At 31.9% G+C, this 11,267-nt stretch overlaps 2 protein-coding genes and 2 non-coding genes across 4 annotated transcripts; 3 read left to right on the plus strand and 1 right to left on the minus strand.

The window, feature by feature from the left end:
• Window positions 1-370: 370 nt before the first annotated feature.
• Window positions 371-442, plus strand: TRNAD-GUC (transfer RNA aspartic acid (anticodon GUC)). The gene has a single exon. It is a non-coding gene; the product is annotated as a tRNA-Asp (tRNA).
• Window positions 443-1,535: 1,093 nt separating this feature from the next.
• On the plus strand, window positions 1,536-1,607 carry TRNAD-GUC (transfer RNA aspartic acid (anticodon GUC)). The gene has a single exon. It is a non-coding gene; the product is annotated as a tRNA-Asp (tRNA).
• Window positions 1,608-1,685: 78 nt separating this feature from the next.
• LOC105972253 (hypothetical protein) lies at window positions 1,686-3,535 on the minus strand. Its single transcript, XM_012997190.2, has 2 exons — window positions 2,385-3,535; window positions 1,686-1,975 (listed from the first exon to the last, which is right to left on the minus strand). The coding sequence occupies exon 1, from the start codon at window positions 3,130-3,132 to the stop codon at window positions 2,395-2,397; it is 738 nt and encodes a 245-aa protein (XP_012852644.1). The 5' UTR covers window positions 3,133-3,535; the 3' UTR covers window positions 1,686-1,975; window positions 2,385-2,394.
• A 4,222-nt stretch (window positions 3,536-7,757) lies between these two features.
• LOC105972354 (glutamine synthetase cytosolic isozyme 1) lies at window positions 7,758-10,725 on the plus strand. The gene is made up of 12 exons (XM_012997301.2): window positions 7,758-8,047; window positions 8,413-8,452; window positions 8,574-8,677; window positions 8,782-8,830; window positions 8,950-9,056; window positions 9,170-9,257; window positions 9,349-9,477; window positions 9,644-9,718; window positions 9,851-9,904; window positions 9,993-10,030; window positions 10,155-10,314; window positions 10,407-10,725. Exons 1-12 carry the CDS (start codon window positions 7,974-7,976, stop codon window positions 10,557-10,559), a joined length of 1,071 nt encoding a protein of 356 aa, XP_012852755.1. The 5' UTR covers window positions 7,758-7,973; the 3' UTR covers window positions 10,560-10,725.
• Window positions 10,726-11,267: the final 542 nt, after the last annotated feature.

Below are 11,267 nucleotides of genomic sequence, written 5' to 3' on the forward strand. Positions count from 1 at the left end.
AATTCAAAATCGACGGACCACACTCCACCGACACGTTGCCACTGCAAAGCTCTTGCCGACGTCTGAAAGGGAGGAGAGTAGTTGGTTAGTGATTTTGTGATTGTTTCGACAAATTTTGATATATCTCCGCAGAATTTTGAACAAGTAAAAAACACCCGACCTATGCCTCATGTGCATATTGTTGTTTCATAATCATTGTAAGAATTTTTCAACCTGTAAACGGCGAAAAAGCAAGTTGTTGAAATTGGATGCATCAGATCTCTTCTTGTATCTGAACAGAAGTTTCAAAATGGGCAATCCGGTATATGGTTCAGTATGAAATGATAATGTATGCTTTTAATTATGCGGCCTTGAATTAATCAACATCAAAGTCGTTGTAGTATAGTGGTAAGTATTCCCGCCTGTCACGCGGGTGACCCGGGTTCGATCCCCGGCAACGGCGTTTTTTGCTATTTTGTCTTTTTGCCCCATTTTCTTTTAAAATCATTTTTCAAATCTAATTATACCGTTTTGATTTCAAACGTAATTTTGACCATTTTCTAATACGATTTTGGTAAAATTCAAAACACGGATATTGTATTCCTTCGAGATAACTTTCTAATACAATTTGACTCAACTAGATCGAATATCGGGTGACAACGTTATGCATCAATGAGTCACGTCATTGTGTCATTTTTTCCTTATATCATGTGTTATCCAAATTAGAATGCAAATTCGAATCAATATTTAAAATAATAATTATTTGTCACTCATCATCTTCAAGATCAATACCACTCAAATCTTTCTCATTCACCATTTTCAAATGATTGTGTTCATCCTCATCTTCATTAATTTCTTCAACTCATCATTTCCAATTTCGGCATTTTCTTTATTTTCTTATCGATATCAAACTTGGCTTAAACCCCCAAATCGACGATTTTAATATTTTAAACGAACCGAATATGGTCGGTAAGATCTGACCTATACCTGAAATTCACCTAAATATGTATTGAGGTATCTTTTATTTATCGCGATATGGTGGAGCGATACAAAGTGATATAAAAAGATAAATAACTTGAAAATATACAATAAAAAAGTCCTATTTTTTACCATCAATATTGTATCGTATCATAAAATACATGTCGCGTATCTTAAGATGCTAATGATACTTGTATTAATTTACCATTCCCGAAATCAGTTGAGCTATACTCATGCGGACAGATACTAATAATACTTGTATTGACAATGAGTTGATCTGGATTGAATTCCAATACAAAAGAATTCAAAATTCAAAATTTATAATAATTTCTTTAAAATACCTTCAATACCAATAATACTCTCCCACTAAAATAATTCAAAGATAACCTAAATTTTGAAAATACTTTACAACACACTCTACCGCCACATATCATGATAAAAAAAAATTGTCACTTTTTGTACAAGAAAGAAGATGGTGACAATCTGTATTAACCATAAAAAGTATAGGAGGATAAACAAGGGACAATTGTTATCATATATACTTCAAATAATATAAACTTAAAATAACCAGCATCAAAGTCGTTGTAGTATAGTGGTAAGTATTCCCGCCTGTCACGCGGGTGACCCGGGTTCGATCCCCGGCAACGGCGATTTTTGTTATTTTGTTTATTTTTGTTGCCCCCATTTTCGTTATATCAACGACAAAAGGTTGAGAAATAAAAAATGAATTGAAACAAAACAAAAACTAATATCCATAACACATAAAAAACGTTCATGCTATACATCCTCCGAACCCGTAAAAAGTTTTCGAACAACTTTTGCAGCGTATTTGTTCGACAACTAATGCGAAAGTTGTCCAAAAGCTTTTGAATGAAAAAAGCCTGCTCAAACTTTAAGTAAGCAAAAAGAACGAATCGGAAAATGAATGTTCGTTATTCGTTAAGCATCAAAAGACCCTCGATTCATATCCAACGTATTAATAATCTTGTGTAATGCATAATCTCCGCTGCAATTATACCTGCCCATAAAAATAAAATAAAAAATTAAACCCCTTAAAGAATGCGTTATTACACAGCTAGTAAGTCGTAATGAAAACTGTGTATTCTTTTTCGAGATTTAATTGCCATTACTTATATATCTCTTGTTCAATTTGTATAGCTCAAGGTATCAGTTCTTACATTATATATAGATGATTCATTACGAGTACATGACGACTAATAATAATCGGTAACAGCGTGCAGATGATTCGAGAATTATTCATTCCTACCCGTATTCGAAAAAATTATAGAACATCAACTCTATTTAACAAACTCAAAGTTCATTTTGTTCGATCAAATCATTAATATTAAAAAAAATAAAAAAATATCGAAACAACGGAAAGATTCAATAGAGTCGAAACAGGGGAATTAAATGATGTAGTGTTGTACCACATTTTTTTTACTCGACCCAATTTGCGATCAGCCGGTCCAATAAATCGACCACCTCCTTCGAATTGGAAGTACAACCATCACTCCCCAGGGTACCACCACAATCCAATGCAGCATTCATCTCCAATGCATCTGTAACCCTAGCCTCCCTCAACAAACCCCTGTACACCAAAACCCTAATTTCACTCCCAATCACTAAATTCTCACTCGCCATAAACCTCAAAACCCTAATTGAATCCAGAATCATCCTATTCCTGCAGAATCCATCAACGAGAGCATCGTAGAACTCCAAATCATCGGCCGCGCCGCCGGGGAAATCGGGCCGCGATACCCACTGGAAAATTTTGGCGGCGCACTTCGGGCAGCCTTTTTGGAAATAAGAGGAGACGAACATTTTCGCGACGGGTAGTAGAAATTGGGGTTTTCCGGTGGCGGCGTTGTGCTTGAGGGCGTTGAGAAAGTGCATGGGGTGGGTGAGATCGGGTTCCTCAGCGAGCCTGTTTACGAGGGAGGGGAGGGGGAGTGAGCTGAGAGGAGGGTCTGCGGCGGAGAGGGCGGCGGAGACGAGGTTAATGGCCTCTTTGAGGTGGTTTGAGGAGCAGAGGCGCGGGACGACGGCGTTGATTTCTTTCAACTCGTCTTCGGTTAGGGCGGCGCCACCATTGGTGGTTGTAGAGGTCCACCTGAGTGAGAAATTAGAGGGCGGGTTCCGGCGGAGGAATCGTAGCTTCTGCGCCACTGATTTCATGGTAGCGCTAAATGAAAGCTGAATATAATTGTTTTGTGGATTTTAAATTTAATTATTTCTATATATTTATTCCATTCGAAGTTCTAACGGTCGGTCTAATTAATAAACATCTATGAATATTTCTATATTCATATCAATTACATGAAAAAAATAAATAAAAAATCATGATATTATCAAATCCGTAACATCCTAATCGTATATGAGAAAAATATACAATTGTGTGAGCTTACAAGGAAGTCTCCTACTATTACTGGGCACCAATACCTTCCATGGATTTTTGTTTTAGGGTCGGTTTGTGATTAACGGATCGGGGTTCAAAGCTCGGGGCGTTACAAATGATATCAAAGCCGACTTGGGGTAGCGGTTAGTTGGCTCGAACATGCACATGTTTGTTATGTGCCCTACCAACGAGGATTGTACAATGAAGCCTCCTTCTACTACTGAGCACCAATGTCTTCCATGCATTTTATAGATGGGTTTGTGGTAGACCTGTTGTTGCCCAAGTACCCATTAGACTAATGGATCGGGCTGAAAGTCGCGTTACAAAATCTAAGTAAGAAAGAAACTCTCTCTTAACATAAACCTAATTTCCTAATATAATCTATACCTTTAAATTAATGGACAACGATAACTCTTGACAAACAAACAAACCAAAATCAATGGCACCAAATATACATGGGATCATATTTCATTTCTTCCTAGGGCTGAAAATCGGAACAAACATTTCAATTTTCGTCGATTTCTATCTAATTTTTTTTAATTTTAGAACATTTTTTAAATCGGGTTTACGAAATTCAGATTTCCTATTTTACGGAGATTTTTTGGATTGAAATTGGAAGTATATGTAGAATTTTTGGAATTCCGTCTTCCAATTTGATTTTAATATTCAATAAAAATTCCAAAATTTTGATTTATTTAATTTTGATTATATAATACTGCAATTGTGGTATTTATACCAAATTGATAGTTCGTATAATTTTTTTAATTTTTTTATGTGTTTCAACTTTTGTTTTATTAGTTATATCATTATCTATCATAAGGTGTAGATTTAGACCGGATGGTCTGTTTTAATAAGAAAATCGGATGCCATAGGATGATTGACACGTGGATAATTTAAATTAAAATATAATTAATATTTTAATAATTGGAAAAAAAAGGAAAAAAAGAAAACCCCAGCTGAACCCGTAACCCCTCTAACCCTAATTATAATAGCGTGATTTATTAAGAGTTAGACTTAAAAGTGCCACATGTCAAAAAATTAGTGGAATTCGAGTTATATTAAATATCGGCTCATCCGCTCAGAATTTAATCTCCTATCATAAATGTGGATTATATAGATGAATTCATCTTTTTGAGATAATTGGTGAAATTCATGCTATTGATTTTTATAAAATTCAATTTTCATAAATTCTGAAATTTACAAAATTTCCGAAAAATCGAGGTGTTTATAAAAACTACAGACATAAGTGAACATTTATAGGACTTATTTAAAATTCGAGGGTATTTTGCTCGATTTATACGCTTTAATCCATATTTTTTTTGTTGAAAAAAGTGATTGAGTGATGAAATTAAATAAATATGGCCTATTTATATTGTCAAAATAAACATGCATTGGTTAACAACGATAAGTGAGAGAGCGAGATTTTGCTAATTAATAATTAATAATAATAATTATTATTAAGCCTTGCTAACAAAGTCCTATATAATATTCTTGTCCTATTTCATTTGTTTAGTTTTCTCCAATTGTTTGTGCATTGTGATTTGTGACTTGCGATTATAGAATATTTTATGACACATAATTTAATAAACATCGATCGAAACAAAACCAACAAGGACGAGGCAACTTTGTTAGCCGGCTTCAATAGCATTTACATGGGGCCGAAAAATAATTCAATTAGTACGGAAAATTAAATTAATATATAATTAGGATATAGTTTTATATCAACAAGAATGCCGGTTTTGTTCGGCTTATGCAATAACGAAGTTTTGTAGAATCTACAACTGGTGAAATTTCCCATGTAGTTCTACACTATTAATTTACACATAATAAAGCACACACATCAGTGTGTACGTGTGCTTAGAGAATAGTTATTTATGTATATTTGCTGTTTAAAATCACATAATGTACTTCACCAGGTGTAGAATCTCGTAAGCTCAATAACGAAACTATTCTGTTCTCTAACGAAGTTCATCTTCTTGTGCTAAAAAAAATGTTTTGTATGCTTTTCAAAAAAGTTTGTCGTCTCAAATTTGTCATTTTTCTTTTGAAGTCTTGTTCTAATGTTATGAGTTGTTTTGTCTAGTGGACGATTTTTTGTAGTTTCTGAAGACTTTATTTGATTTTAGTGTTATTGGTCGGGGGATAATCGCAATAAAATTTCTGAATTTCATCGATTTTTAATTGGATAGTTTTTTTTTTTTTTTTTGAAACAATATGTTTTCATTGTGAATTATAAAATTTCAGAATAAAAATATATTTTTTGTTAATATTATTATAAGTTATAAAAAACCTGAAAAAACAATTATCTATAAATTATTTTTTTTAAATATTTATATGAACTTATTATTTAATTTTGTATTAATTGTATATATATATAAAAAAAAAACTCGTGAGCCGGCTCGCGAGATCATGGACAATTAAGAATGAGCTTGGGCTCAACTCGTCAGAGAAGTCGAGCTCTAGCTCGAAAAATTCAAATTCAAGTTCGAGTTTCTGTCGAGGGCTCAGCTCATTAATCCCTATGCACGATATAGGACCACAATCCTTCATAAATAAGATTTTAATTTCTGTTTGCAAATAGGGGTGCGGTAGATACTGCACTTAAATGTGATAGAATATTCTTTTTTAATACACATCATCGATTATAAAACTATGTATAATATATGTGCAAATAGTGAAATAGACTATAAATAATGTTGTATTAATTGTTAGGTACACTCCATCACATATAATGGGACTACGAAGATGACGATGAAACTCACATGTATTAAATAAATCAAATATATTGTAATTGGTGATTAAATAATTATATTATTATGACATGTCGTTGGATGTAACATCTATATAATTATTTGTTATATGCTATACCCGTTGAACTTCACACTGAACTGTATCATACAGTTTATGCAAAATGATTCATACATTATTTTACGGATTTTTTTTCATTGACGAAAGAAATAACAACTACTAGAAATACAGTGGGTAAATTCCGCCATCGTGCAATAATTTACAAATTACACAAGAGACGTGTCATTCATTAAGACTAGATTAACTATTTTTACAGATATTTATATTCTCGTGCGTGTGATTATGTATTAAGAGGGTGTTTGACTAAGTTTACAAGCTCTAAAAAGAAGATGTTTAGGAGTTTATAAGATCTTTCAAACTGTTTGATAACTTTTCTTTAATCTTAAAAATTCAAAAAATGAGATGTTGAGAGCAAATAAAATCCTTTTTTTTTACAAAAAAAATATAGAACTTATTTTTTTATTTAAGATCTTATAATTGAGTAAAAATAGTTATAAGCTCATTATTCATGCACTTTCAAAATTAATTTTAAAATAAGCCGTAACATTTTATCCTCTCTTAAAATAAGTTATTTGATATAAGAGTTTATCAGTTATTTAAAATATATTTAGACAAACGCGCCAGAAATCAAATACAAAATACCGGCTCAACATATATACTCCGTATTTAAGAGCTTACGTAGTCTATAAATGTAATATAATTCACTCGATATACCTACCATTGAATAAGTCTACTATACTAAAGATAAAGGTCAATCCCTACATTAAGGGGTTCTTTAATCTTTATTTATCATGAATCTGACTCACATTTTAATGGGGATGAATCGAATTCCATAACCTAAAAAAAGATTCTCTAGATTCTTCCTCTAGAAAATGGAATCTTATTACTTAGACATGACCTGATTTCCTTCTTTGCCCCTCTTAAATAAATTAATTTATCATTTCATTTTACGGAATCTTGTGATTCTATCAAGAGTCTGGAATATTAAAATGGAAATTTCTCCAAAAGAAAAAAAGAAAAGGATAAATTGCGGTCACTCTTTGAGGTAATGTTAAATTACTGAAATAATCATTTTATTTGGATAATTACAATCAGCCCCTCAACTATAAATCTTCTTACACGTCCATTCTTATAGTGTTAAATTTAGTGGAATCTTCTAAATTACGTGAAATATTCTCCATGTTTGTATCCATTTTATTCCATTCGAGCTGCATATTTAATATTTTGAAACAAGAAAATCATTTGGCTTGTAAATATTAGATTGTGGTGCATTAAAAATTGTATTTTTTTGCACAAAACGAATACAAATTAGAGAACATTCCACAAAATCTAAAAGATTCAGTTGAATTTGACATCATAAAAGTTGACGTGCAAGAAAATCCATAATTTTAGAAGGTGATTTAATCACTCAAAAAATATGGATGTTTTCGTAATTTAACTTGACCATGGCGGTAAACCCCACCGTAAAAAGAAAAGAAAATAAAGGACAAAACAGCAATAACGACAATGGTTGGTTGAATCTTCGATCTTACCAAATGTTCACCACCACCTACCCCTTTAATTTCTTTTTAAAGAAGAATTTAAATAATTTCCATTTATAATTTAGATTTTCCTTTCATTTATTTTACCAAAGTGAAATGTTCAAACACAAACGCCTATAAAAACCACCTCTTTACTTCCTCTCAGTTATTCTACTCACACTATACTATACTATACTCCTTTTGCAGAGTGACATTTTTACCAATAATTTATTTTTACAAAGTTTTATATTTCGAAATAAAAAAAATAAAAAAAAAATTGTTCTTGAGGAAATATGTCTCTGCTGAGTGATCTCATCAACTTGGACCTCTCTGATACTACTGAGAAAACCATCGCCGAGTACATATGGTTAGTGTTTTTTTTTTTTCTTTTCAAGATTATATTTTTATTTATTTTTTTTATTTTTTTTCCATTTTTTTATGATCATTTCTGTGATTTAATCCCCTATAGAATTTGTGTGTTCTTCTTACTTTTCATGGAAAGTGTGTAGATTAATTTATTTTTGCTAACTATGGGAGTTTTCTTGATTAAGGTTGTCTTTATTTTTATTTAGTTATACCTCGTACTTGCACCCATGTAACTTCCAATATGTTTGGAAGTTCTTAAATATACTTGCAGTCTAGAATTTTCTTGATTTTTTTTTTAATGATTTCTGTAAATATTTTTTATACTTGGATTTTTCTTATATATGTATTATCTTGATCAATGGTCAGGATTGGTGGATCTGGTATGGATCTTAGGAGCAAAGCCAGGGTAATATTTTCTCTACCCTTTTCAGACAATTTAAAAAAAAAATCTCTTCATTAGTATATTTTAATCTTTTTTATTAACTAATTAATTAATTTTTAATGTTTTTATTATGGTGTGAAATCAGACATTTTCTGGTCCAATTAAGCATCCATCAGAGCTGCCAAAATGGAACTATGATGGCTCAAGTACTGGCCAAGCCCCTGGTGAAGATAGTGAAGTTATTCTTTAGTATGATCCATTTTATTATTTATTCAATTATTTATTTATTTATTTAATTATTTCTTATATTTATTATGATTCTTTTTCTTGTTGTTGATTATATTAATATACAGCCCTCAGGCAATTTTCCCCGATCCATTCCGACGAGGAAACCACATCCTTGTAAGCGTTTTCGTAACCTTCGTCTCTACTCGAAAAATGAAATCAAATTACTCGATGTTTTAATTTAATTTCAAGATTATTATTTTTAATTTATTTTAATTTTAATTTAATTTGAATAGGTGATGTGTGATACCTACACACCAGCTGGTGAACCTATTCCCACAAACAAGAGATATGGTGCTGCTCAAATCTTTAGCAACCCTGAGGTTGCTGCTGAGGTTCCATGGTAATAATGCTTTCGAAATCGATTTTTTCGACATTTTATTTATTTTAAAAAAAACAAATAAACAAAAAGATCTTAATTTTTTTCAATTTATATAAAAATAAATAAAAATACAGGTATGGAATAGAGCAAGAGTACACTTTGCTACAAAAGGATGTGAAATGGCCTTTGGGCTGGCCCGTCGGAGGATTCCCCGGACCTCAGGTAAAAATAATTGGATATTATATTTTTCATTTTTCCGGTTTTTTAAATCGAATATTTGAAAATTAATTCGATTTTTATGGTTTGTTTTTAGGGGCCGTACTATTGTGGAATAGGTGCAGACAAGGCGTTTGGTCGTGATATTGTCGATGCTCACTATAAAGCTTGTCTTTATGCTGGCATCAACATTAGCGGCATTAACGGCGAAGTTATGCCGGGTCAGGTAAAATCAAATACACCAGAACCTCGATAAATTAATAACATTTCTTACATAATATTAATTTTTTTCCGATCCTGACTCGGTAAAAATGTACTGAATTATAAGTTCGATAATTTAATATTTCGCTGAATTAATAGAATTTTGTAATTTAAATACTTGCAATCATCAGTGGGAATTCCAAGTTGGACCGTCCGTCGGAATCTCCGCAGGAGACGAGGTGTGGGTGGCTCGTTACATTCTCGAGGTAAATTTTGTAAAACTATCGAAAAAGAAAAATAAATTAAATTCAAATTTTATTACATAAACTTCCCTCAAATATTTCTTACCTCTAGATCAGATTTTAATATTTTTTTAATTTTTTTTGGTATTTCGGCAGAGGATTACCGAGATTGCAGGAGTTATCGTCTCTTTCGACCCTAAACCAATTCAGGTATGTGCCAAAAACTCAACTTGTGGGCCCCACTTGTTCATTATTACACGCATGTAATTAATTATAATATTTTTTTTTACGCCAATAGGGCGACTGGAACGGAGCCGGCGCGCATACAAACTACAGGTTCGATTATGCAATGCGTATGCTCGTCTTTTTATTTGTTTCGAAATGTCGTCTAACATATATGGTTCCTAATAATAGTATAGCATTTAATTTTATTTTATTTTAAATTGAAATATTTTTTTAGTACAAAGTCGATGAGAGAGGAAGGAGGGTACGAAGTGATAAAGAAGGCAATCGACAAGCTCGGTTTGAAGCACAAGCAACACATTGCTGCATACGGTGAAGGCAACGAGCGCCGTCTCACCGGAAGGCACGAAACCGCCGATATCAACACCTTTAAATGGGTAATAATTCAACGTTTTAATTTCCCCACTAAATCGGAAAGTGATTCAATCAATCTCGTCCGTCCGTTAAAATCTTGCAATCTTTTTGATAGGGTGTGGCGAATCGTGGAGCGTCGATTAGGGTTGGAAGGGAAACCGAGCAGGCGGGAAAAGGCTACTTTGAGGATAGAAGGCCAGCTTCTAATATGGATCCATACATTGTTACTTCTATGATTGCAGAGACAACCATTCTCTCCAAATCTTAAAAACATCATTAAAAATTATTCTGTCTTTTTTTTTTTTTTTTTTTTAATTTATTGCATTTTAATTTCCTAAGTTATTTGAATGTGTTTTTAATTTAGACCCAACAATAAAATTGTAACCTTCTGAATTTGTTGGCTTGTTTGATTGAATTTGATGTTTGGTACATAATTTGCATTTATTTATGTAGATTATGTTCTATTTAAATGGAGTGTTGTGAAATTGGATGATTGTGGATTGTATTTACTAAAATCCTAGAGTTTTGACAATCTAATGAATTGGTATTAATGACTAAAATTATTATTATTTGATCCTTTTTTTTTTAAATCGAGTACGACTCAAAATATCGGATTTTCTATCTTTTGATATTTGATAAAAAAAAATTATAAAAAAAGTCGAACATTCGATCCCTCCCTACAACGGAAGAATTAGTGTCAAACCAACTAAGACGATGTTTGAGTAAACTTATAAATAAGTTTTTCAGACGCTTATGAAAAATTTATAAGTTCTTAAATATCTTATGAAAAACTTATAATTTAGTACAGAGTATTTTATTATCCAAACAATTTAAAAATTAATTTTAAAAATAAGATGCAACAGCTTTATCAGCTCGAGAAATAGCTTCACAACTCCTTAAAATAAGTTGATACATCTCATATTACTTACCCTAATATTTTATTTGCTTAGATCTTTGCTTGTACATTTATATCTTA

The sequence above is a fragment of the Erythranthe guttata genome, chromosome 4, assembly GCF_056151865.1.
Source record: "Erythranthe guttata isolate IM_541 chromosome 4, IM_541, whole genome shotgun sequence".
NCBI classification, from domain to species: Eukaryota; Viridiplantae; Streptophyta; class Magnoliopsida; order Lamiales; family Phrymaceae; genus Erythranthe; species Erythranthe guttata.